We start from the raw sequence: 26,299 nt of genomic DNA on the forward strand, positions 1-26,299 counted from the left end.
CTGTTGTGGCTGCTGTCTGATCAGGTACCGGATGAAGATTACGTCGTATGTCAAGTGATTCCCCCAAAGGCACGTTACGCAGTGCTCGTGCTGTGCGAGGGGAGAGGCAACGCAAGGACGACCATCACCGCGTGGTGTGTTCAGATTCGGGCCCGGGGAGGGAGACTCGTGAGTGGATGGAGGGAAGGACGCCGATCCCCGGTGTATTTACTCTCCTCCCGCGCCGTCCTAGGTTCGGCACTGTGAGCCGCGGGCCGGTCAGAGACATATTGGGGTGTCATATCGGAGTGTTTACATTGGTGCGAGTGATTGGGCCGTTGAGCATGCCGTTCCTGCCGCGCTGTTTACCCGCCATGGTTATCCAGAGTTGCTTTTGCAGAGTGATATTAAATGCAGATTGCTCTCGGAGGGAGTTGGGCCGTGGCGAGGGGGAGGAAGTTAAGAGAGTCGAGACATAAAGTTGGGCGAAGGTTTGACGCGACGTTGCGACGAACGCTTCTCTCCGCTGAAATTCGAGTGCACACATCACGACAACGCGAAACTTCACCATGCGCCTCGTCCTACTCTCGACGCTCTTGGCGTCCGTCACCGGCGTGGCTGTCGCAAAACCCGAGAAGATCAGGGGCGTCAGCGACCCCGTCTACCACTTGTACCTTCAAGCTTACCCGAAGGACACGACGGTGCCCGTCTTGGGGCCCGAGGCCTCAGCCGAGTCTTTCAATATCGCGGGCTCCATCCAGAGCGCCAACTCGAGCGCGTACCTGAACATCGGAAGCGATACCACGTCGTACAAGAGCCTCAAGTTTAGCAACGCCTCGGAGACGACGGCGTGGGGGCTCGAGGGCGACACCATCATTACGACCCAGGGGAGCACCTGGGGCCGCCGTGAGTGAACCGTGTTGTTGTTGTCGTTTGCTGCATCATTAAGGAAGTCATTGTGCTGACGACGCGAGAACAGAGCTGAATTTCTTGGTTTGCGAGCTTGAGCAGGGGTATTGGCAGGTGTACCTGCAGACTGGGAGTGACACGCCGAGCGGCAAGACCTGCAGCAATTATCAGACGATCCATCTTCCGTGCTTGTGTTAGGCAGATGCAACTTTGGCCTGGGGGTGGTTAGTGGTGGGTTGGTTAGTTAAGTGGAGGATGAGCTATGTGGACGTTACATTTAGGTAGCAACCAGATGATCGCCCTGTCAAGAGGCAGCCAGCGGCTGCTGAAGAAACATTATGTGTGTGTATGTGCACCTGCGTGCCTGCTTGTCTCTGTGCGACTCAAGAAAACATAGTTTTTGTGATGCTTTGCATAGATGAACAGGGAAACCGTTGGCTGTCAGCGCAGGCGGCCTTCGGCGATCGGCCGGCGCGAGTTTATTAAATCCCGATGAGGCTTGGGTTTAGAGGTTGTGCGACTCAATTTTGAGTTACTTGTCAGGTGATGTGAGTGGGAGTTCAGGTGGCTGAGTAAGTTGTTGTTGGAGTAATAGGTGCTGTTAGATCAGCAAACAAAGGTTTTGTTGCACAATGGTTACCTTTGCAGAGATACATGAGGTTTGACTGTGAATACTCAACAGACTGAATATAGGAGGCGCATACGGAGGAGAGGCAACAGACAACATCGGGCTTAGGTTGTATATCGGAGACTTGGCGGCGACTTCCGTGCATCAACGTCATGCGTATGCTGTGCTCTGTTCGCATCTATGTCGAGAATAGGAAAACGCTCATCAGAGTAAGTCTCGCTTGTGCTGTTAAGAGTCAAGCTGCGGTCCCGGAAAGAAGCAGTGGCACGCGAGACCCTTGAATATTAAGCAGTTGGAGTGATACTTGGCTCTGTCCTGCACCGGGAATAATGTTAGAAGAAACGAGACACCATGGGAGGCAAACACTCACAATATCGGGCGGTATCCGCGTGAAGCGATAGTAACTCGGAATATGGGCCATGTGCCAGGGTGATCAACACTGCGTCCACTACCAGCACCAAGAGCAGTACGTTGGTGTAGGAACATGATTGAAGGTTTGCGCTTAAGGCAACAAGGTAGACCGAAGATGCTAGGCGACGGCTGCGAAGACAGCAATTCTGGATTCCGAGATTACCGTCAAATTCTCATTCTAACTTCAGCTGGATGGGTAGATGGAAAACGTCAAAAAGTCCAGGTGACTCGCAGGAGGTGCAGCGATTTCAAGCCTAAGAAGGGTTAGGTGATGTTGAGAAGGAGACAGACGAAGGAGGGGTCCCATGATTGGCTGTCACATGCAGAGTTCACGACGAGCAGCCAACAGTCGTTGGCCCAGGGCAGGGATGATATCAGAAGGGAGCGGAATGGCACAAGCAGAGTGGAGGCGCTCTCCATTGCCAGGAACCTTTAGCTGCAGGACGCTCTGCAACGCTGCAATAACCGCTGCAATATCTACCTAATTTCCAACAGGGCAAGGGGCCATTGATTCTGGACCGGCTGGGTTTTGGAGGATCCGGACCGGACCTGCGTCTGGTAATCGCAGAGGACGGGCGATAGGGGCACGCGACCTGGATAATGTCCCTTTTTTGCGCACCAACTTAAATATGCGCCTCTTCAAGCAAAAGGTACACTACAGAATACTTTGGTTTGTTACGGAAGCTTGGCGCCCTCTGGCTTGAGCCTATTAGATAGAATAGGATTGTTGCTGTTTGTTAAGGCAGAAGAGACAATGAAACCGTTGCAATTATGCCTCTTTTCTTTGAGAGCGAGATGCCACAGAAAGAAACAGTAAATCAAAGACACCTGAGAAGTTGCAGCTTCACCGCCAGCACCAACCAACCACCAGTCTTGTTGTGCGACAGGTACTTCCCAAGCCAACCAGAGGCTGGTTCTGGTGGTTCTGTCTGCACTCTGCAGGCTGGTCATCAACGCCACGTGAAGATAAGCTAACCTGGAGGACTTCCTGAGCTTGCACGCACCGCACCCTGTCCCTACCTCACCTTTACAAGTGCTGGAGGTACCTACTAGGCGAACGGGACCACCAGTAGGACCGGCCTTAGCCTTAACGATAAGCCCAAGCTCCAAACTCTGGGTCCCAAGAGCCCAGGCAGGTCTGCATCCGCTTGCGCTTCCTGCCACCTCGCCCAAAAATCTCCCGTCCCGGTTGAATTTAATCACCCAGGCTTCCAGACAGTGGCCCACCTTTGCGCTCCTTCTCCTCCGAGCGAACGCGAAAGCCCACGTTCCACAATCACGGCCTCACCTACAGCTTTCAGTTGCTGTAGAACCACCATAACTCCGACTCTGCATCGCTGCTCCCTTGGCTGACGAATCGAGAGAGAGAGACGACCCCTTCCCTCCTTCGACTCCCATCTCGGCCTCGGTCCGCTCAACGTCTCGGTCTCTGCACCAAACCACCGGATTACCTCGAACGACCCCGAAAAGCACCACCAGGCGCTTCCTCCCTCGCTCTCCCTCCGACCGAGCCCTCTCCCATATCGGTTCGCCAGCCAAAGTGGCCGGCCATCGCCAGAAACAACCTCCTCTCTCGGCGCGGCTCCAGCAAGCCAGCTCGTCGCGCCGATGTGGTGGTTTTTCCGCATCGTCGCTAGTGCCATCTTCTTGCTGAGCATAGTCCTGTCAATACCCGTCGCCTTCGATGTGGGAGGCAGAGACAGCGGCTTGGCCTACAGCCTTGCCCTATGCGGCTTCTACTTCGTCTACTCCGCCATCGCCGTCGTCACCCCCGCCGAGTCGCGCGTCCGCTGGGCCATCAACGTCATTCTTCGTTTGTCGCAATGGATTGTCATCCCCGGCCTCTTGATCTGGGCTCTTGGTCGCTTCGCTGTAGACGCTGGTGCGACCAACTGGGTGGAGAGGACGCTGCAGGGTATCACGAGCTCCAAGACAACATCATGGGGCGAGTGGGTGTTTGGCGAGGGCGGCGTGATCGAGACCATTACCCTGGGCGGCTGGGATAAGACTCTGAGATACTCGAGCCCCGTCTTCCAGCTGTTGGAGGGGTTTTGCACTTTGCTCGTCATCCAGGCCGCAGGCCAAATCACAAAGTGGCTGGTCAACAGAGGAAGAAGCGATACTTGGGTTGTAAGTGGAAACTCCGTTGGTCGAGTCAAGATGTCTAGATTGTCCCTGCGGGGACATGATATCGTCGCTCAGAACCCCGTTCTCTTATACGCTTGCTAACGTCATGCTAGATTATTCTGCTCGCTATCTCCGGCAGTGTGCTCGCCAGTGCCGTCTACTTCCTATGGCGCGTCGCCCACTTCTCTTACATTGACAACTTTGATGCCATCAGCATCGGCGTCACCATGACCACGGCCTTCTTCCTGTGTGCCTATGGAATCGGCAGCGGGCGCGGGAACCCCATCGAGTCTTCGCTCCTCTTCGCATACGTCGTCCTCTGCGTCTACCAGATCTTCACCGACTACCTTCCCTCCGAAAACACTGAGGGGGAGCACAACCAGTCGTCGCAACCCGAATTTCCCCCGCTCCCACCAATCATCATGGCGTCTTATTCAACTCTCTTGCACATGCTCGGCTCACTTCCCTACGCCGTTCACTCGTCGCTCAGTCTCCTTTACGCCGCTTTCCAAACTATCACCCCTTCCGTTATCATCTCTCTCGCTTTCCGTCTCCTCGTCTTCTACTGCGCTACCCGCATCATCCCCGCAGTCCGCGAATCCGGGGCCAGAGCGCTCATGGAGGAGCCTTCTCTTGAAGATACGGATGCCGCCAACTGGCTCATCGGCATCATCACCTACTTTTCGCCGTCAATTCTCATCGCCATGTACACGAGTTTACTGCTGCAACACTTCTCGACTAACGACGGGCCAGATGGATGGACCCTCAGAGGCGGGGACCCCGGCGGCAACGTGTGGCGCTGGACCAACGTGATCGCAACCATGATTCTGTACGCCATTGAGCTTTACCTCGGCGATGGAGACCATGATGGCGGTCTGACGAACCACTGGAAGCTGGACTGAGCGACGCAACACTCTCCACCATCTTTCTGAAAGTCTTCCTGGGACATGGGCGAAACATCCTCAGTTCTCGGGGTCTAATGAGCGCAACCTGCTCGAGTATGTGAGGGCAGGACACCAAAAAAATCCGATTGATCAACGTACATAGGGTCGTTATGAAACAAGGCTTTGGGCACGGAAAGGGGACAGGGACAGGCACAATACGGCGTTACGGGAGGAAGTCTGCATGCTCCAACGGCGACTTTTTTGTTAACCATGGATTCTGCGGGGAGGGCTTTGACGGGACTTTTGACTTCGGCAGCCCGGGGGCATATTACTATTACTGCCTCGAGCTTTTCCATCTTGCAGTAGGAAACTCATTTACTAAATTCACCGCATTGGAAATATTGTTACGGTCTGGCATCGTGAGCGATGTTTGACGTGGGCTGATGTGTGGACGCAATGACAGAGGCTCTGGTTTCGTTTAGCCCATTAGCTGAAAGCACAACTCTGGTTTGCCGGTATGTATCCGTTCACTTTGAGAATACGGGTGTGCCTAAGACAGTTCTTTGATTTCCAACTTCGATAGTCGGTCGTGGCTAATCTGTCGCGAAGAGCGCAAGGCGATGGGACGGCCTTAATAGCCGATGATCTATCTCGTCACCTTCTCGCCCTGTTTTTCTCTGGCAGAATGATCCGGACCATGTGCCAGGGGGAAATGATATCGCCTAGAGCTAAAGCTGCCCGTTGATGAGAGAACCGGTCGTTCCTTCCCAGCCATCACCGGCAGCCCCTTCCCTCGCAACCACAAAGAATCCCCCTCTGCTTCCGCCTCACCTGCAAGGCAACGAGTCCAAGGATACTTGGCCAACTGTCGTCTGGTCTGCTTTCAACAGTTCGACAGGGAAACCACCCAAGTGGCCCAGTCGGTAAAAGCGAAGCTTAACAAGTTCCTCTCTAGAGATGCAATCTGAGTCTGAGGGGGGCGCTCGTTCGAAACGCGCGAGGGCCTCGAATTAAAACGGTGATTCGTTTTTTTCCCTTGCTTATCTTATCTATCCTCTTGTCTTTCGTCGCTTTTCTAACCGGCTTTCGCGGGATAACACTCCTCACTATGCAAGAGCCTCCTCGATCTTATTTGCGCATCACGCAGAGTAGAATTTCAGTAGAATTTTCTGTAGTATTGACTGTTCTATTTATTCTCAGCAGCAAACTAACGACTACTTACGCAAGTTATATCTGCACTAGAACGAATCTTCCACGTTTTCGACACCGTTGCCTTTGTTTATGTGCCATCTCAGATGTGCGAAGCAAATTCCCATAATTGTTCGTCTGACTTAGACCACCACACTTTCAAGTGGTGGTCAACATATCATCCCAGAGGTTGGAACCAACCTTGAACACATGACAGGAGCCAAAATTTGAGAGAAGCTGATTTGAATTGTTCGTATCCTCGGAAACGTGATACAGCCGGGGTTTTGCATGGGGACAGTTCGTGTAGGTCGCGGCGGCGCTCGCACGGGAATAATGGGTCCCAGCTCCGACGTCTCAACCCCGACCTCGGCAACAGCTCTCCACCCCACCTACAACTTCACTTACACCTCACAACCTCAACACCACTCTCAATCATTACAAATACATATCAGTACCTCATCACTCGAACTTCATCCTCACGCACGGAAACTTCTCCTTTGTAGCATCATAGTAACATCAAAACGTCCAAACCAAGAAGACCAAATAAAAAATGCCGGAGCAAAACCCAATGCAAACCACCGCGGGGTCCCCCACGGTCTCGAAATCCACAATCCTCATGTCGGGCCTCCTCGTCGACGTCTACGGCCTTGCAGAGCTCACACCGCTCCGCCCGGCCGCCGTCTCCGTCCTCTGGCTCTACCACGGCCGCGGCCGCGCCAAGGAGGACATGGGCGCCTTCGCCTCGCGCATCATCTCCCAACACACGTCGTCGTCGCCGGCGGAAACGAAGAGGGGCCTCATCGCCGTGGCGTTCGACCAGCGCAACCACGGCTCGCGCCTCGTCTCGGACAAGGCCAACGAGTCCTGGCGCGGCGGCAACGAGAGGCACGCCGTGGACATGTACGCCATGGTCGCGGGCATGGTCAGCGACACGAGCGGGCTGATGGACGTCGTCGAGGGGTACCTCAAGAGCGAGCTCGGCGGCGGGGCCGGAGAGTGGAGGGTCGATCAGCATGTCGCGCTTGGGGTGAGTCTGGGCGGGCACAGCACGTGGCAGGCGCTGTTCGGGGAGGAGAGGATGGTGGGTGGGGTTGTGATCATCGGGTGTCCTGATTACATGGGTGAGTCGTGTTCTTCTCCAGTCCGCCTGGGATAAGGTGAATAGGTGCTAATGGTTTGCCGGTGAAGCATTGATGTCGGACCGCGCGCAGAGATCGAAGCTGGCGACCTTCTCTGCGGAGGACGCCGGGGCTTCATTCCTGGGCAGCAGGGACTTCCCGCCGGACCTGGTCGCGGCCTGTCTGCGGCACGACCCGAAGGGCATTCTCTTTGGGACCGGGCCCGTGCCGACCTCCGCGGTCGCCGAGGCCGCTGAGCAGCAGCGGCTGCGGGGCCTGCTGGACGCCCGTGTAAGGGGCAAGAAGTTCCTCGTCTGCTCGGGCGGGGACGACAAGCTGGTGCCGTACTCCAAGGCGAAGCCGTTTGTGGACTTCTTCGAGGAGGCGACGAGGACGTGGTACGTGGACGGGGGCGTCGTGTTTGAGAACATTGTGTATGAGGGCGTGGGGCACGCGTTCAGCGAGGGCATGATTGAGGACTCGTGTCGGTTTTTGCTGGATGTCGTCAATGGGGCGGCAGAGAAGGGAGCAGAGAACAGGTCAAAGATTTGAAAATGGTATTAATTGGGCTTGGAAATCGGGATGTATGTAATCATGCCCACGGCCTCTTGGCGTCCTCCGCGAGGGCCTCGTGGTCGTCTATTATCCTAGTCACGACACCGCTTCTGCTCCTCTCTTCCTCGCTTGCGAAGAGTCTGTCACGTAGATTCCACGGGTTGCGGGCGCGGCGTTTGCGCGACAGGCTGGGCCCGACACCGTGCGGGTCTTTTGTCCATTCGTCCACGGCGTGCTGTACGCCTGCGACGGCCCCTTGCTTTTGGACCCCACCGCCATCAGCCGAGGAGGAGGTGGCGAGCGCGGCTTGCATGCCCGGCGGGTCGATGCCGAGGTACGCCACGCGGTCGAGGGGGAACCCGATGGCGGCGCAGTGGCCGTCGACGATGCGGGGCTTCTTGAAGGCGTGGCTGACCACGGTGAGCTTCGCGGGCCAGGGGGCGGCGGGATAGGTGCGCCAGAAGAGGAGGAGAGAGTGGAGGACGTTGTGGTAGGAGTCGAGGGCCTGGGTGTCGTTGTGGATGCGGGATGTGAAGTCGTCGTTATGTGCGGGGAAGATGTCAAAGTAGGCGTTTGCGGAGGCGAGGTTGGCGTAGCTCTGTGATTCCGCAAGGGTCGTCTCTTTGCGGGTTGGGCCTCTGGCTTGGGTGTTAGTTTTCCATTATCAATGATTTATTGAGTGGTATGCGGCGACCGAAGACAAAAGGTGCAGGAGACCAATGAGACGCATTGCCATATCAACAACTTCGGTGCGGTTTTCTTCGCCAAGACGGAATGGGAGCCGGGGTAGCTTACCCGGAGAATATGAGCGCCGTGGCGGGATCATCCCGGAGCGCGGTGAGACCGGCCTTGATGTGCTCGATGAAGGTCGGCGTCTCGCCGGCTTGGAAATCGGCAATGAGCCACTCCGATTCGTCTCGGCCGTTGGTGGGGCCGCCGGTCCAGATGCCGTGGCAGCAGACAACGATGAGATGAGTTGGGGCGCTCATGGTTGATTTCGGGGATGAGCAAGGCGGGTTTTTTTTTATGAGACCGAGTTGGCTTGCAATGATCGTACTGTGGGCGCGCTGGTGGATCATGTGATCGTGTGGCGGTGAGAGGCATGTTTCGCCGTCAGTGTTATGGGATGCGTGGTAGACCTGGGGTGATGCTCTCGCCAAATACGCTCAGCTCAGACATCTCAAAGCAGGATACAAGTAAATATTTCAGAGATTTGTTTTAGATTGTGTTGATGCCTCAAGCTATCTCATCATAAGCTCCGTACGCATCTCCAACGAGATATAAACTGCCAGTGACCACAATAGGACCATTGTCGACATTGTCGACAGCCCACTTCATCGCAGCGTCGAGGCTCTCGTCACCCAGGTACAACTTCTTTGCACCAGCCTCGGATGCCATGTCACGTAGGGCAGCTGGAGGCAGAGGCTCAACCCAGGGCATCGTCTCCCGATGGGAAAATGGCACACAAGCGACACTGTCACCGGGCCTCAACAGGGTTCGGAGCATACCACCAGCGTCCTTTCCGTCCTGCTTAGATACCGACACTATCCAAGTCACAGGCTTATTCGCAACTCGCAGACGCCGCTCGACATATGTGGAGAGCGTTTCCGCAGACTGCGGATTGTGTGCACCATCAATAAGAACAGGCTTGCCCTGACGTGCGGGGTGCTTCTTGCTCACGTCCAGCCACGATAATCGGCCTAGATGACTGACGTCCTTCAAGATTGGCAGGGCTTGCTCGGCCGAAAGTTTCAAGTCGGGATACGCAAGCTGGAAAGCCGTAATGGCGCAAGCCATGTTCTGGGCTTGGTGCGGCATTAGCTCAGACCGGTAGAGCGTTTCCAGCAGACCGGTCTGGTTGGTGGTGAGGTGCAACGGCGCGGACACGCTTTCGGCATGCTTCCGGAAGACCTCGAGGACTTCGGGCGGATTGCTGCCGTCGACGACGCAGGGCACGCCAGACATCATGATGCCGGCCTTCTCCTTTGCGATCTCTGGCAACGTGTTGCCGAGAAAGGCCTGGTGATCGAGACCGATCTTTGTGATGACGGTAACCTTTTTGCGCTTGAGGACGTTGGTCGAGTCGAGTCGTCCGCCGAGGCCGACCTCGACGATGCCCATTTGCACATCGGCGTGCGTGAAAACGCCAAAGGCAATGAGAGTCGTCACTTCAAAAATGGAAAGTTGCTCTTGCGAAGAGTCCTGGGCCAGCCGTGCTTGTTCGTCGTCCAGAATCTTGTGTCTCACGTCGTTGTAGACATCCTGCTGTACGGGCGCACCATTGATCTTGATGGCGTCGCGGGGCTCAACGAGGTAAGGCGAGGTAAAGAGGCCGTTTGAAATACCGAAGGATTTGCATAGAGCCGACAGGTAGGTGCAAGTCGAGCCCTTTCCATTGGTACCGGCGACGTGGATGGCATCCCACTTCTGGGGTGCGCCCTCGAGAGCCCTCGAGATGCGGTGGAGGCCGAGGCTGATGCCCTTCATGGCCATGTTGCAGTTCGCTCCTAGGTCAGGTCTGGGGTTTGGGGAGCTTGGCGGGGATTTCGGTACTTTGAAACCGAAGCTTTAGGCGCGGGCCATGAGGGTACGAATAAATCGCCGATAGTATCTCGGCTCTGGAGCCGAACGGACGGAAGCCAGCAGACAGGGGCGGTAGGTAGCCCGGCAACGGATCCAAATTCCTCAGAGTGGCTCCTCTGCCTGGGAGTGAGTCACTGGAGCTCACTGGTGATGGACGGGTCTTGGATTTTCAGGGTCCTGGAGTCGCATCCGGCGACCACCTACCTGGATGGATGCTGTGGACGATACCGTCCAGTCAGACCGACCCGAACCTTCCGCCATTGGGTCGAACCTACGTGAATGCGGTGCGGGAAGCCCACGCGTGGAAAGCACGACGGGAACAGGCCGCCCAGCCCAGCCCAGCAGCAACACCCGCATGAGCGCTGGGCCAGGTGCCGGGCTGGCAGGTGTCTGTTGGTGCCGCTTACCTTATCTTACAGCAAATTGCCGTAGCAGTAACTAACGGAAAGGGCGATCGGTTGCGAGGTGCACGCGGCAGCTGCAGCCAGTCAACGGGGCGACAAGCTTCCCAGCCACACCTGATCCAAGCTTTCCGCTCTCCACCATTCGCCGAGGGGTGGCCGTGATTGGGCAAAGATGACCTGCTTTCAAGAGTGGGCGCCACAGGGGCTGCTGCAGAACGGTGGCCAGCCACTCACAGAAAAGAAAGTAAAGCGGCTATTCCCCAAAGATGCTGGCCTTTCGTCTTTTTTCCCCCTTCCCTTCCCTTTCGCCTCTCCAGTCCAGTCTCCTCTCACTCAAACCCGTCCCCGTCCCTGTCTCCATCCCCCATTCCGCCCGCCCGCCCCACGAAAACGAAGCCTTTTAGCACCGCTTCGCGCATCGCGAAACCATCGCGACCACGGCTCCATTTCCATCAACGACGACAGTCGCTCCATCTAATCCTGCGACTCGCCACCTGCCATTCATTCCTTCCGCCTTTGGTCGTTGATATTATTGCGCGTCGTTGCTCAAGATGGGACTCCCGTAAGTCTTTCCCCCCTGCGCTGCCCGCTTGCGCTGCGTTGCCGTTGCGCCGCGCCTGGTCGGACGTTGGCTCAATTTCAGCCCGCCCATCAGTCGCGTCCGCCGCATCAATCCACTCCAATGCCTTCGTTGAATCCCGTCTCGTCTCTTGCCTATCACACCACCAATACCGTCCGCGTTTCCTTGATCTCGAATTCCCGGCCGCATGATGGACGCCTCGATTTCGTCGATACCGAGACACTATGCAATTCCCATCGCTGTACCCGGGGGTCTCATCCCACTCTGCCTTCGCATCCCCCGCTAATCTTGCAACTTCCCCATCTGCAGACTCTTCGTTGCCCCTGTCGAGTCCGACCTGCCATCCAAGCTTGGTGATAAGTCGGCCTCTGCGCGCCAGCCTCGCTCTGTCATTCGCCGAAGCCGACGCAACGTCGATGCTCGCCCCTTCCGTCGCCGCGCCGCCTTGCTTCGCGACAACTTCCCCACTCCTGGCCCCGAGCCGATTCCACGGCACCGGTACCCATGGATTGAGTCGGGTCATCCCCCTCCTCCCGAGGCCTACGCCGCACCACCCCCGCGGACCACTCCGCCCAGCGACGCGGATCGTTCGGCGCCGTCCGCGGAAAGTACCGAGTTGCGCGAGGCTTTGCGCGAGGTGCGCAGTCGCGGCGACTCCAGAGAGGCACAACTGATGTCGCTCTTTGGCGAGCGCTGGGCTCTGGAAAACGTGCCTCAGCCGCCCCGGAGAATTCCCAGTCCCCCTTCTGCCGAAGAAGGTCGCTCCATATGGGAGGAGATTTCTCGCCAGTATAACAGCGCATTTGGCGAGCATGATAGGCCATCGATGGATATCATCACAGATCCCGTCGAGAGGCGGAGACACCGCGCTCAGGTTGTTGCTCGAATGTCCATGGTCGGTCTGCTTGTCGAACACATGACTGAATTGCTGTGCTGACACGCTGCAGCCTGCCCCTCCTGTCGCTGCTCGATTTGATAGAAGTCCGGAACACTCAACCTCAGCCAGAGCATCTGGCCGTTCTTTGCGTGAAGAATCGCGCAGTGAGTCGCAACCCTTCCGCTATGTCCGTCGTCGCTTCGGTCATTTGGGCGAAAACCCCACCGCAGACGGTCTCGGGGACCGAAACAGGAGCCTCAGCCCAGACGAAGATGGCGTGTGGGACACGCTCCTCACCACATTAACCCCGGATCCTCAGCCTCCCAGTGCCGGATCGTCATTTGCTTCGGCATCGGCGTCGGCATCTGCGTCTCAATCACAGAGCGCCGGCGCATCATCTCGCACTTCTCTCACCGGACCTGAAATGGCCGAAGAGTCTCTGGAGCAACCCTGCGAGTCCGGAGTTGACGGCTCTGATAGCGAGGGACAGGAAGATCTTCACATGGGAAGGGGATGGCCCGACCACTGGACGATGAACTACCCGTCGAGGCATCGGCGATTTGTGGCCGATTTGGATGCCAATGACCCGAGCAGGATTTCATTCGTTCGGGCGGACCGGCCCTTCACTGACCGGGACGCAATCGAAATGCGGCATCGTCGACGCCTTGAACTTGCTCGACATTATCGCAATGCGACACGTGATCTGACCCCACCAACGGGTGCTCTGGATCGCATTGCGAGGGATTCGAGCGAGGAGTCTCGAGGAGCTGCCGCAGACGCCGATGGCGATTCGGCTCCAACGAGTCATAGTCACACGCCGAACGATAACGCTCTTCATGGAATGCAAATGATCATGCGGAACCTAGCCCGAAGGGAAGACATTCCTGATGAGTGGTGGGCGGGCGCTGGTCTCAGCAGGACTTTGCCCGAAGAATCTTAGAAAAAGGGGGCTATACTTGATCTTCATAATCAGTTTTCACGTCAAAAAAACAAAAGCGACAGGCGGGTCCAGCGGCTCTTGCGACGGACTCTTTTTTTATTTTCAGAATTGGTTGGAGTCTAAAGGGATATGGGCGCGAATGCGGACATGATGGGGTCCCCGGCGCGATGCAACGGCATGGGCGGGCTGTATACTATGTGTATTTGTTCGGCGCGAAGAGGCGTCTTTGTCCTACGGGAGGCTCGCGATGGCGTGACGGGTTCAAGAGAGCCCGGATTATGATGAGAGAATAAAATGGTGAAGCAGCCGGTGGCTGTTCTCTAACTCACAGTTGACCAACTCAATGTTGTGATTTCCGTCGTGGGCATGTTGAGATCAAGTTGATTAATGGCGAACGAAACAGCTGAGTTTAGGAGAATGGTAAGATCTGAGTTCGACGTGACATTTGTCGAGGTCCTGATCAGCAGCGATACTTCGTCTGACGGTCGATCCATACGATGATGTGGGCCACGTCCCATGGAATCAGGGCAGTGCAGAGGAATGTATCTTGAACCATTTTCCTCTGCATTTCTAGGTATATGTCAACAAGCTATCCATCCCATCGATCGAGGCAGCATATGCAACCCGTGCTGGCTGCTATTTAGCCTGTACTGTTAGAGTGCCTTGGTTCCTGGGCTTTCACGAGACGTTCACGTCGTTGGTTTAGGCTGATGCAGGTCGCCGGGCTGGCCACTCACATGTCACAATCTGGGGGCTAGCCTCCGTGTGTTTTTTCTCTTGCCGTGCTAGATGCTGATCACTTCTCTTGGGCGGCGCCCCTAGTGTCTAACTCCCCCTTGTTCGAATCGCTTGGTGACCTTGGGGAAGCACAAGGGCGACTCGAAGAGACGTAATGAGAGGGTCAATCGGTGGCCCGGCTTTGGACATGGGGATTGGATGGAGGACAGGGACTCGGGGAGGGGTGGGAAAGCTTGAGAGGAGAGGTAGGGGTAGGTAAACCGCTGTATTCGGCCGTTGGCAGGCAGGGGAGGGTTTGTTGACCTTTTTAGACGAGACACATTGTCACCATGCAACCTGAGCAACGGGCGGCCGATATAACCGCGCAGGGCCCTGTTGACTGTTGACTTTCTCGATGTGATGTGTGATGCGATGTGACGAGCCCACTCCAAGCTTCTGAGCCAGACTTCTCATGTGTCAATGGACAAGCAAGTCGATGGAATGTGCAGGACGGGCGCTCGGCCGAGTGTGACGTTTTTGGTGTGTCCGAGCTGGGGATGGTCTTCTTTGTGGAATTGGAAAAAGTCTGGGGAAGCCTCAGGCAGTGTGGAATGCGTGCGCATCTAAGGCAAGGTACATTGACAGATGTATTCACTTTACGAAGTGCTCACGGCCAAAGGTGAGGTGAGAAGTTCCGCAATGACAAAAGTGACGATGGACCGGAAGGAGTCTGTTCTTTTGTTTCCAGTTCAGGTCGGATGGCTCTAGCGGGTGCGTCTAGAGCTTCTAGCGCGTGGTGGCCCTGGTGCTTAGCGCGTCTGCCCAGCGTTCGTTCACTAAAAGTAGGCGCACCTCAAATGCCTGGCCACCACATGGTGCTGGGCTGGCCTCTCGACCGGGTGGCCCTGGAAGGATTTGGAGAGATGGAATGGAAATGGAAGTCACCCCGCTCGCCCCTCACGGCGGGCAGCGCAGGGCAGCTGAGCCCGTTCCCAAGGCCCCCAAGAGGGAAGCCCCAAGGCTGTCCACTTGGCGTGTTGGTGTGTTGGTAGGCCGGGGGCCCCTGTAGGCACAGGGGGTAGTGGGTGTGATAGCGACGGCGGCGGGTGCGAGAGGTGGCACAAGCGCCGCGAAGAGTGGTTCCCTCTCAGCAGCGCAGGGCACCCACGCATCATTGTCATTGCTGCTGCCCTTGCGACCTGACAGCGAAGGGCCTTGGTCCATTGATCTTTTTGGAGCACCCCAATGCCGGTTCAGCCCAGTTAAATCTTTCTCGCTCGCTCTGTCTCTCAGGCGTCCCGTCCTCAGCCAGCAAAGTGTCTTCGATTTTTCTGTGTCCCCTTCCTCGTCTCAGTCAGTCGAGTGGAAAGGTTTCGTCTGTTCTCTCTTCTCGTCCTGGCCCCGGCACGGAACGTCTTCTAGATTTTATTTTCCTTTTCCTTTCATCGCACCTTTTTTTACCCTTTCGTCTGACAGACAACCCCCCACCCATTCCGCTCGTTTACTGTTGGACGCTGGGGTGTGTTGTTGACCGATCGAGAGAACCCCTCCACCGCCGCACCGCCGCACCGCCCACCGAACCGAACGACCGTCAACGACCACACAACGTGAAACGAGAAGAAACGACCAGAGAGATTGCCGAGCTTCTCCTTGCACCCTTGCCTGCAGAACCGAGGGAAGCCTTGAGGTTGGCTGGCTAACTACGACTTGGGGGTTTCTGCCTGCGTGCGTCTGTTGTGTCGATATTTGGAGATTCCACGCCTGCTGCGCACTGCTTTCGCCTCGAGATTCGACCCGACCCGACCCGGCTTCTTCTTTCGCCCTCCCCGTCGAACACCCGTTGAAATCTCACATGGATTTTACGAAACTGCTGTGACGAGACCAACCGAACGAGAAACAATACAGAGGGAGCCGAATTGTCTTGGGGTGCACCGATTGGGATGCCGTCCTGCTGCTGGGCAATGTGTCGCGCGCCCTCACAACCACGCCGTAACCGCTGCAGCTGAGAGATCACGACACAGCCTTCCCCCGCCGATTTTCGAGCCGGAAGTCCCACAACTTTCCGCGAAACTTCCTCCGCCCACCCCGGGCATCATACCGAGCCTTTGATCTCGACCCCGCGACATAGCCCTGGTAGGCCAGGTCGCCTTGACGTCAGCCATGCCGAACCCTTCGCCTCCCTCGTCGGGCTCCTCCTCTGTTGAACGGCAGTACCATGTGAACGGCAGGGCAGCCGTGGTGGCATCGCGCGAGAGGGGCCCAGGAACCCCGCGGAAGGAAAGGTCTGGTCCGAAAGAGAGCTCGGCGTTGCAGGACCCAGGATTGAAGGACTATGTGCGTACACCAGCCTGACGAGGCTCCAAGTGGGCTTGGAAGGAGCTTACACCGTGGGGCAATGCGGCTAACGAGAACCGACTGCAGCGTTTGGGAGAGTGTCTTGGAAAGGGAGCTTTCGGGTCCGTCTACAAGGCCTTCAATTGGGGGACGGGCGAGGCCGTCGCGGTCAAGCAGATCAAGCTTGCAGACCTGCCAAAGAGCGAGCTGCGCATGATTGAGGTATGGACAGCCACGGACTCATTGTCTCTACACGGTGCATGGAGACTGACTTTCCCAGTCTGAAATCGATCTTTTGAAGAACTTGCATGTAGGTATTCCTGAGAACTTCGTTGTGGGGTGTATAGGCTGACTTTCGACTCAGCATGACAACATTGTCAAGTACATCGGCTTCGTCAAGTCGGCGGACTGCCTCAACATCATCCTTGAGTGAGTTCGGCCCTCATTTTGCTCCTAACATGGCTGATACAGGATGTAGGTACTGCGAGAACGGCTCTCTCCATTCGATCTGCAAGTCTTACGGCAAATTCCCTGAGAATCTGGTTGGCGTCTACACGACCCAAGTCTTGCAAGGACTACAGTACCTGCACGATCAGGGTGTCATCCATCGCGATATCAAAGGCGCCAACATTCTCACCACCAAGGACGGAAAGGTCAAGCTTGCAGACTTTGGAGTGTCGACTAGCACGCTTGCTGGTGGGCAAGACAAGGAGGCACAAGTCGTGGGAACGCCGTACTGGATGGCGCCTGAAATCATTCAGCTCTCTGGCGCCAGTCCTGCATCTGATATCTGGAGCGTGGGATGCACCGTTATCGAACTGCTGCAAGGAAGACCACCGTATCACAACCTGGCTGCCATGCCCGCACTGTTTGCAATCGTCAACGATGACCACCCGCCATTACCTGAGGGCATCTCTCCGGTTGGTGCCCCCTTTCTGAGCAAAAGGGTTTGCCGTTGTAGCTGACATTTGGCAGGCCTCGCGAGACTTTTTGATGCAATGCTTCCAGAAAGACCCAAACCTCAGAGTGACGGCCAAAAAGCTTCTGCGACACGCATGGATCATCGGGTGTCGAAGGAGCGACGCGCCCGTCTCAAAGGCGCCAGCTAATTTCAGCCAAGCCGTGGAGGAAGTCAAGCAGTGGAACAAGGCTTTGAAGTCGTCCGAGACCTCACTTAGGGCTTCCACCGGTTCCGACAGCGGGGTTCCCGGACTGCAAGGACATCCCGGGTCGAGATACAGCGCCAACGAACCGCTCCGGCCGAACCTGATCACACAACCCAAAGGACCGCTGGCCCTTGCGAAACCGAGACGAACCCCCGAGGCATTCAGGTCTCCTGAGCTTGCAGGTGAGCATCACCGGCTGTTGGGGGCTGCCAATGAGGGGAAGCATGTTGACCTGCGACTAGACGATGACAACTGGGACAACGACTTCGCGACAGCCATCTCGCCGAGCGCGCTACACTTGCCCCACCTGAAGCCGCAGGATAACTTTGGCGGGCTGCTGTCTGCTGATAAGCTCAAGGCATTTGCTTCCATTACGGATTCACGGAACGACTCCGAGAGTTACGATGACGACTTTGAGGGCGAGCTTCTAACCATCAAGGGGCCGAGGTTCAACGACATTGACTACCAGGAGCAGACGATTCGCCCTACGCCCCGCAAAAAGAGCGACAAATATGCAGACCCGATGAAGCTGCAGTCCCCGCCCAAGTCTAGCCCTCGGAAGCATTCAAGAAATTCATCTCGGCCCAAGTCTCCCAGCAAACAGCAGCTCGGCCCCAGCAAGTTTGAGATCCCCGCGCCGCCTGACCTGGCGTATCGGGAGCAAAACGTGGATGACTACTCTGATCTTTTCTTTGACAATGATACGGTTTTCAACGACAACAAGTTGAACCCCTTTGTCAAGAAGGTATGTTGCATTTGGAACTGTTGATGCAAGCCTAGTTAACACGCAACAGCAAGTTGATTCGCCTCAACTGTTTCACCCGTCAGATCTCACAAGTCTACCTCGGTCGACACAATCGCCACTGCCAGGGAGCTCAAGACGGCCAACTGGCCAGAAGCTGCGTCCGTCCGTGCTACCAGATCGACCCATGCGAAGAACCCGTTCTTCCATTGAGATCCAAAAGTTCGCCGAGGACGAGGGCGACGAAGACTTTTCTGACATTTTCGGTCCCGAGGATGCGGTTACCGAGCGGGAAGAAAGCGACCGAGGTTCCGAAGATGGTGGCCTCATGTTATTGTCGAAGCTATCGAACAACTCCTGGTTGGGAGATGAGGAGGACGAAGACGACCCCTTTGCGTCCATGGACCCCGGTTGGGATGAAATGGACCTTGAAGCGAATATTGCGAGGGACAGGCACGCGAGACTCGCCGAGAAGGTGGAGGAGCTTGTACGATCACTCAAGACGTCTGAGGGCGAGGAGCGGCTGAGCGATCTATCTGAAGACCTGGTACGACTGGCTCACTATCATTCAAAGAGGCTAAGTGCTAACCCTGGCTGCAGTTCGCATTATTATGGGAGAACGGGGACGTCAAGGACCTGATTCTCAGTGCGCATGGCTTGTTGCCAATCCTTGAGATTCTCGAGCCTTGCACAGTCAAGAGCAGACAACAAATGATTCTGGCGCTCTTGAAAGTCGTCAATACTGTGAGTTGTCATTGAAAAGACGTGACGTCTAAAGGTTTCTAACATGAGGTCAGATCATTTTGGACGACGTTGAGATTCAGGAGAATCTGTGCTTCGTTGGTGGCATCCCCATCATCACCAAATTCTCAGCGAGACAGTATTCCAACGAGATCAGACTGGAGGCAGCTGCCTTTGTTCGCCAAATGTACCAGACATCCACCCTTACCCTACAGATGTTCGTCAGTGCCGGAGGTCTCAACGTTCTCGTTGAATTCCTAGACGAAGACTTTGATGATGCACGGGATCTGGTGCTGATCGGTGTCAACGGCATCTGGAACGTCTTCGAGCTCCAGGGGCCAACACCAAAGAACGACTTTTGCAGAATCTTTTCCAGAAGCAAGATTCTTTATCCCCTTGCCCTCGTGCTCCACAGGGTACTCGATGAGGAGGGAGAAGATGAGCTCTCTGAACTCATCGAGGGCCGCATCGTCAACATTTTCTACCTTTTCTCCCAGGCCGAGAACTACGTCAAGGAGGTCGTAGCTGATCGTCAGGTGCTGAAAAGCGTACTGAAAGACTTGCGACGAATGACACCCAACCACCAAATCACGATGCTCAAGTTCATCAAGAACCTGTCGATGCTTTCCACGACGATAGAAACGCTGCACACGGCGGATGCAATCGACTTCCTGATTGACGTTCTCAGCTATAGCATGAAGAAGGGGCATAGCCACTTCCGAGAGATCTGCAATCAGGTCTTAAATACTCTCTTTAACCTATGTCGCCTTAGCAAGGAACGACAAGAAGATGCCGCCGTTGGCGGTATCATTCCCCTGCTGATGAAGATCATGCAGACCGACCGTCCGCCAAAGGAGTTTGCCCTTCCTATTCTCTGCGACATGGCCCATTCAGGAATCAAGGGTCGCAGGTACTTGTGGCAAAACAAGGGCTTGGACTTCTACGTGTCTCTCTTGGCAGACCAATACTGGCAGGTAACAGCTTTGGACGCCATCTTCATCTGGCTCCAGGAGGAGACTGCCAAGGTCGAAAACCACCTTGTCGATGGGAAGTTCACAGACGCAATCGTCGCCTGCTTCCACACAAATAAGCTCAATTCGTTTGACGCCAACCTCTTGGAACCCCTTTTAAAGCTTCTGAGGTTGAGCCCTTCGATTGCTGGCTCTCTCGCAAAGCCAGAAATGTTTGCTGGTATTGGTCAGAGATTGGGGCACAAGAAGGCGGTTGTCCGACTCAACCTGCTCCGTCTCGTCCGCAACATAATGGACGCATGCGACTCAGAAATGCTCGGCATGGGCAACGGCAGCAGCTCTCTGAACATCAAGCAGGTACGATCTCTGTTCGATGCCATTCAGACTCTGGCAGAGAAGGATTCTGCTGTGCTGGTGCGCAACCTTGCGTCAGAGTTGGTCAAGTCGCACAACGACAGCGAATTGTACGATATGCCATCCGAAAGAAAAGGCTCATCCGGCTCTGTGGCTTCTCGGCGTTCTGGGTCCGGACCCAGGAGGAAGTCTTCGTATACTCCTCCAGGACTACACTCAGCCATGTCGATGCCCGCAACGCCTACGCAATCTCACTCACGCCACCCGCGACTATCACAAATGCCTTCTGGGGGGCCTTTCATTGAAGTGGCGGCTAGCCCACGACGGACCGCGGTTCAGGAGCGAGAAGCCATTCTCTACCGACCGCGGAGCAGAGACGGCATAACGGGCATCCCTAGGAGGGTCAGCGGCGATGTCTCGGCGGGCATGCCCATACCTAACGGATCATCTGGGGGGAAGAGCAGGTTACCGCGCCACTCATTCGCACGGCCGACCAGCTCAAGCTCGTCGGGGCAGCCCCCGCTGATACGGTCAGAGAGCTCGATGTCGAACAAGGAGAACTTCAGCAGGAATCCGTCAGCGGTGTCCGCGCCGGCTGCGTCGCCTGCTCCATCAGCAAGCGCGAGCGGGAAGAGGCGGAGTCGGGCTCCCAGTTCCGACGTCAAGTGGCCATAGACCACCACAACCCATGTACACATAAACACACACACAAAAGCCTACTAGGCTCGCGATTCTTCTCTTTGTATTTTTTGTTCTGCATTTGCGAGGGTCCAGAAGCGTAACCCCCTCGCAAGGTTGGGAAACAGTGTTTCGAGAGCAAAACTCCATTGGCATAGAGCATTCATTCCCCTCTTATACTACGTTTGATTTTTCGTTGGTAGGGGAGGGAAAGTAAGGGGTTGGGCAAACGAAACGACGGGCTTGTGGGTAAAAACATGAGGATGAAGACAGGAATGTTGTCTTTTCATGTTGAACGCTTTTTTGACGTGACGAGGACCCATTGTTTGCCATGATTATGTCGTTGCTTGGAGGGGGCATATAAAGAAGCTTGCCTCGGGAGAGGGGTGCAATAACAGTCAGCACCGGTCTTGTCGTGCTTTTCCTCACGAGGGGCGCGTAGACGCAAGTTATATAGCAAGCAATTGTATGTTTGGGCAGCTTTTCCAAGTTGCTCTGGTTCTGCGCCTCTATATGTTTCTTGGATTGGTGTTGGTGTTGTTGCTTGTGACTGGGAAGGGATTCGGAAAGAATACACTGGAGCTTTGTGTGCCGATGTCGTGGAGGTGAATGGAGCATGTTCATCCACGCACGGTATCCTGTGTATCACTCGCCCATGTGCTTGAGACTGGGTCCCGGAGTATGAGAATCCAGACGACGATGAGGGAACCAATTGTTGCTGTCTGTTTCTCTAGAGACTGCTGATTCTCGCCAAGTTTACATCCCTTTTGAGAATTCCAGCCTGCGTACCGATTCGCTTATGCAGGTTGAATGGTGCAAGTCTGTGATTGTATACTGTCCTGGAGTATGGATGTCAGCCGAGCTGATGCCCTCTGCTGGTATTTGCCGGTATCTAGAGTATTTTCCGGTATTCTGAGAACTTTTAGCCGTACTGATGGGGTTTAATACAGGACGAAATCCGGTAAGATCATGCGAAATATCTGTAGGATGCCTGGCTGTTGTCTTCCAGACCGAGCCTGAGCCAGAGTGAGACACTCTGGTATGGGTCGTCTTTTACTTCCATCGCAACGTTTTTATACAACATATGGCGTGTTATAATACGGCACCGAGAAAAATGTAAATATCCTTCAACTGGATGAAGACATTGATATCCCGCTGAGTAAAAGGTTTAGAGTTAGCGGTTTGCCCGTCTTCTATGAAACTGTCTGGGTGCTTGTTAATAATAATTGTGTCGTCCGTCACTTTGACTAGGTGATCCAGCACTTATTGGAGATTATTCTCATCCGATATCACCCGAGAATACTGGTTTAACGCACATTGTATCCTAAGGACCTGGTGGGGCTCCGTGGTTCTGGAGACAGGGCACTTCTCAGGAATATCTAATCCCGAGGAAATACTACTACTGTTGGATTAATGCTGTGACGAGAGAGTCTTGCAACGTTCATAAAGAGTTTTATACAGGTTTTTGTCATGTAAAACTGCACAGATTGATAAAGACCACCTAGGTGCTATGACTTGCGATTGATGCTGGCCTCTGGGATGGGCTGCGGATGAGGATGTGACCGTCAATCCGTAAACCCGCCCGTGTATAAAAGGAGCTGACCGAGAACAGCTAGAGAACTTGTCTTTTAAGAACAATGGATGGGTACCAGACTGACTTACTTAATGAAGTTAAACAGCTAATTTCTGAAAGGCTTTGGGTGGGAGAGAGCATAGCTGGCGTGTATGTCTGACACGGTAGCTACGTAGATGCTGCGTATTGCGTTACATATACTCGTACGATAATATCGAAGGACAGATTTTGATAACGATTTCCGATACTGGCGTAGAAATTCGATTGCTATTTATAAATGTGGTTGTGATTGTGGTTGTGATTGTGGTTGTGATTGTGGTTGTGATTGTGGTTGTGAGTATCTAACACCCCTACACCGACTGGACTCTGCCTATTTACGCGCGCACACCTACCCACGTATTGTGTTATTATTTCTCTCACGGTCGATCGAGGATACTTATAAGTTTCCATATACTTCCTATTCACTTATTCTTCTCCACTTCATGGATGGCTCAAGGATGTCTTGACTACGCGGCAGTGAAGGGATTCGATCGGCACTGAAAATACCACTAAGAATCATATGTCGTGCATACCAACGTCAATAATCAGCTATGCTGTGGTTTAGATTTCAGGGGAATAATTCGGTTTCCAGGACTAGGAAGACATATCAAATAGAGTATAAGCCCCCACAGTTCATGGCCTGCAATTAACTCTTAGAGCCGCTGTCGTCTTGTCATTCGAGCAGAATAGCTTAGAGATAAGAGGGATGATGAAATCCGTTCACGAAGCATCATTCCCTTTGGCAGCTTTCAAACCAGATGCCAGAGCGATACAAGCTGCTCGTTAGTAGAATAACGGACACGTTTCATAACTATTCTGCTGTGAAAAGAGCTCTGAACCCGAAGATTTCCCTGAAGCTTTTATGTCGGGGTTGCTAAGGGATAGTTCCGAATAGCAATTTCGTAGAGGGGTATCAGTGGTGAGAATCGAATGGATTTCGTCGCAACTCAAAGAGATTGAGGCAGTGGGGAGAAGAAAATTCGTGTTTTTTTTCACAGGAGACCGCTGAGTGTGTAATGGAAATAGAAGCCTGGTGCCATAAACACGGTCGATTGATTACATTGCAGGCATCACATACTGCTTCATGATAAGTGGTACTTAGTACTTTGGAAGCATGGGGCCCTTTAAATGATGAATTAATGACTACGCTTCCGTGAAAGAGGCATCGAACGCCGCGTTTTACACAATCCCAGAGTTGAACGGTCGTGGCCCAGTGGGTGGAAGTCGTCATATCGATGTATCGTGAAACTTGCAACGGTCGTTGTCATTCATGTCCATCGTCTTAGTGTTGTTGGGTGGGTCGGGCAGCACCGACCAATCAGAGTGCGCATTTTGTCAGCTAGTCCGCCAGCCCGAGCCGGGGGGCGAGGGTCCTTGAGATATCCCAATGTCCAAGCAGTCATCAATTGGTACTATGGGCGCGGCAGAACCTTGAACTGTAGCAGGGTGTTCCAATTGACAGACGAAAAATAAACCCCCCGAGGTCTATACATAAGGTACACGAACCGCCCGGCCTGTCTCTATATCCTCCTCGGGTCTAAAAATCGCCGCATATTTTTTTTCGGCCCATCGCGCACCCGGCCGGGCGGTTCCCTCCCTAATACTACACATCAGGCGTGCGCGCTCTCCATTTCCGTTTCCTCTCTCCGGCAGCCGGTTTAGTGGTGCTTCTTCTGGACCTCCATGGTCTCGAAGGCCAGCTTCTCAGCCTCCTCGGCCTGGATCTGCTGGATGAGGGGGGTAAGGTAGGGAACGTCCTGTAGTGATCCATGTGTTAGTCCTTCCAAGAACCGTAGTCGTTCAATTCGGGTCGAGAAGGCGTCGGTTTACCTCGGTGGGCTTGGTCCACTCGTTCTTGGGCAGGAGCTTGTGCTGGTAGGAGAGCTGGACGGCGCGGCGGAGACGGAAGACGCGGTCGTAGGACTCCTTGGGGGAGAGGCGCTTGAGGGCCTTCTGGACGATATCGGTCTCCTCCTCGATGAGGTCGTCGAACCTGCAAGTCGTCTGATCAGCCGTCGGTCCAGGGTGCGGTGTCGCAGGGTCGCAATTGGGTCGCGGGGGTTGGATGCGCTTACCTCAAGCCGAGCTTGCGGTGGCCGGCGGCGTTGGCGTACCAGTTGGCGAAGGGGACGGCGAGGGACTTGAGGAAGGGGCGGGCGAGGATGCCCTCGGCCAGCTGCTTGGAAATGAGCGAAGTCATTGTGGCGGGCTGGGTTGGGTGGTGGAGAGGAGATCGGGGGGTTGTCGATATGAATTGCCTCGGAGAGCGGTTTTGCGGATCGCCTGAGGTTGGTACACACACTGCACTGGGAAAATCGTGGAGCATCCCGGAGAGGCGCAAAGATTCGGGACGGCGGGTCATGTGACCATCCTTGAGATTCCGGCCAGTCAACGACTCATCAGCCACAGCTGACCAGACCAGAGGCTCTGTGGCAGTGCCAGATGTGGCTGGAGCAGATGCCCAGAGATCTTGCCGCACGGGCCATATTCCAGCAAACGGGTAGAGAGAAAGCAGCGGTGATGATTGGGCGCTGGGCGCCTATGAGGTAATGGGCGCTACCAACGGGATGCCCTGGCCGTGATAGCACCGCAGACCCTGTTGCTGGACGAGATTTTTGTGGTGCACCCAAAAGCCGCAAAGAACCGGCGGAGGTGGAGCTCATTTTGTGGTCTGGAAGCTTGAAACTTTTTTCGCTGGGCTTTCGCGACTTTGCGATTCAGAGTCTTGTAGGGACTGAGCCGAGAAAGGGCTCGGGTTCGGCTTCCGACTTGCAACGGTTCCAGACAGACGCTGAACAGCGCTGTCATTTCCGAGTATCTGCTGAGATAGTGCCGAGCCGATGTTCATCTGGCTCACGTGCGAACAATTCATTGCGACGAAACAGTTGCGCCCTGTAATCCTGCGTCATAATATGCGTTGATCATTAAGATTGCTGCAAACAAGCTGGAAGCTGTCGGCAGCTCCCGGGTCTGAAGCCAACACTCGGGAAAGAAGCACCGCACACACACATACACCGTTCGGCGACTCAAAGTCTCAGAACCTCCCGTCAGCAACAAGTCGGGAATAGAGCACCAACCCCCGCAGCGTCATTGCACAGGACCCTTCAGCAGGTGCCGGAACCTGTCGAGTACATCGGCGTCTGTCGTCCAGTCTCCAGCGTCAAACGGTACGGCTTGCGCCCTCCAACTCCACCCGAACAGTAGCGGGCAGCTCAACATCCTGGGCCACTCACTGACGGACCACCACCCACCTCACTCACTGCTGCGAATGCGCTGCACCTGCACCGCACCACTGCAACCCGATCCTGGCGCCTCCTGCCAAAAGAGACAGCCGACAGCTCGCATCATTTTGCTCTCGTGCTCCGTCCCGCTCCACCTCGGCGCTTTTTCGCAATATCTCAGTCTCCAACTGCCCCGACTGCGCTCCTCCTCCCGTGCCGACGCTACCTTGCCTTACCAACCAGACCAAGACTAAACTACACTGCTCCTGCAACCACCACTACTACCACCACCGTTCTCACCAACTCCTCTCTTCGTCTCCCTCTCTCTCCTCCCCGCGCCTCCGCCCTCCGCCCTCACCCCTCACTTCCCAATCCCGTGTATATGGGAGCGCTCGCCCTACCCGATCCGTTTTCCACTACTCGCACTAGGTCTCGAATCCCCCGCAAGGCCAATGGGCTGCGATAACCGCTAGTCGCTCAGTGTCACGGCGGCGTGGGAGCGTTCCCCGCATACCGGGACACCTGGGAAGGTCCAGCAACGATCCATACCTGACCGACAGGTACAAACGATATACACCAC

General features: G+C 55.1%; 7 protein-coding genes across 7 annotated transcripts; 5 read left to right on the forward strand and 2 right to left on the reverse strand.

Annotated features, from left to right (window-relative positions):
- Nucleotides 1–548: 548 nt before the first annotated feature.
- On the forward strand, nucleotides 549–1,086 carry GCG54_00010985 (uncharacterized protein; the record flags this gene model as incomplete). Its single annotated transcript, XM_045410895.1, has 2 exons — nucleotides 549–885; nucleotides 959–1,086. 2 exons carry the CDS (start codon nucleotides 549–551, stop codon nucleotides 1,084–1,086), a joined length of 465 nt encoding a protein of 154 aa, XP_045267953.1.
- Nucleotides 1,087–3,469: 2,383 nt separating this feature from the next.
- On the forward strand, nucleotides 3,470–4,956 carry GCG54_00010986 (uncharacterized protein; the record flags this gene model as incomplete). Its single annotated transcript, XM_045410896.1, has 2 exons — nucleotides 3,470–4,057; nucleotides 4,168–4,956. Coding segments are annotated over 2 exons (1,377 nt in total), but the record flags the coding sequence as incomplete, so codon positions are not given.
- Nucleotides 4,957–6,676: 1,720 nt separating this feature from the next.
- On the forward strand, nucleotides 6,677–7,796 carry GCG54_00010987 (uncharacterized protein; the record flags this gene model as incomplete). The annotated part of the gene is made up of 2 exons (XM_045410897.1): nucleotides 6,677–7,247; nucleotides 7,315–7,796. 2 exons carry the CDS (start codon nucleotides 6,677–6,679, stop codon nucleotides 7,794–7,796), a joined length of 1,053 nt encoding a protein of 350 aa, XP_045267955.1.
- A 40-nt stretch (nucleotides 7,797–7,836) lies between these two features.
- Nucleotides 7,837–10,292, reverse strand: GCG54_00010988 (putative dihydrofolate synthetase; the record flags this gene model as incomplete). Its single annotated transcript, XM_045410898.1, has 3 exons — nucleotides 7,837–8,437; nucleotides 8,595–8,783; nucleotides 9,064–10,292. 3 exons carry the CDS (start codon nucleotides 10,290–10,292, stop codon nucleotides 7,837–7,839), a joined length of 2,019 nt encoding a protein of 672 aa, XP_045267956.1.
- A 1,045-nt stretch (nucleotides 10,293–11,337) lies between these two features.
- On the forward strand, nucleotides 11,338–13,183 carry GCG54_00010989 (uncharacterized protein; the record flags this gene model as incomplete). Its single annotated transcript, XM_045410899.1, has 3 exons — nucleotides 11,338–11,348; nucleotides 11,676–12,261; nucleotides 12,314–13,183. The coding sequence occupies 3 exons, from the start codon at nucleotides 11,338–11,340 to the stop codon at nucleotides 13,181–13,183; spliced, it is 1,467 nt and encodes a 488-aa protein (XP_045267957.1).
- Nucleotides 13,184–16,060: 2,877 nt separating this feature from the next.
- Nucleotides 16,061–20,883, forward strand: GCG54_00010990 (Cytokinesis protein sepH; the record flags this gene model as incomplete). The annotated part of the gene is made up of 9 exons (XM_045410900.1): nucleotides 16,061–16,234; nucleotides 16,322–16,456; nucleotides 16,515–16,544; nucleotides 16,599–16,663; nucleotides 16,713–17,154; nucleotides 17,210–18,145; nucleotides 18,195–18,689; nucleotides 18,743–18,886; nucleotides 18,940–20,883. The coding sequence occupies 9 exons, from the start codon at nucleotides 16,061–16,063 to the stop codon at nucleotides 20,881–20,883; spliced, it is 4,365 nt and encodes a 1,454-aa protein (XP_045267958.1).
- A 3,273-nt stretch (nucleotides 20,884–24,156) lies between these two features.
- GCG54_00010991 (Cytochrome b-c1 complex subunit 7) lies at nucleotides 24,157–24,698 on the reverse strand (the record flags this gene model as incomplete). Its single annotated transcript, XM_045410901.1, has 3 exons — nucleotides 24,157–24,255; nucleotides 24,329–24,491; nucleotides 24,574–24,698. The coding sequence occupies 3 exons, from the start codon at nucleotides 24,696–24,698 to the stop codon at nucleotides 24,157–24,159; spliced, it is 387 nt and encodes a 128-aa protein (XP_045267959.1).
- Nucleotides 24,699–26,299: the final 1,601 nt, after the last annotated feature.

The sequence above is a fragment of the Colletotrichum gloeosporioides genome (genome assembly GCF_011800055.1).
Source record: "Colletotrichum gloeosporioides strain Lc1 chromosome Unknown consensus_17, whole genome shotgun sequence".
NCBI classification, from domain to species: Eukaryota; Fungi; Ascomycota; class Sordariomycetes; order Glomerellales; family Glomerellaceae; genus Colletotrichum; species Colletotrichum gloeosporioides.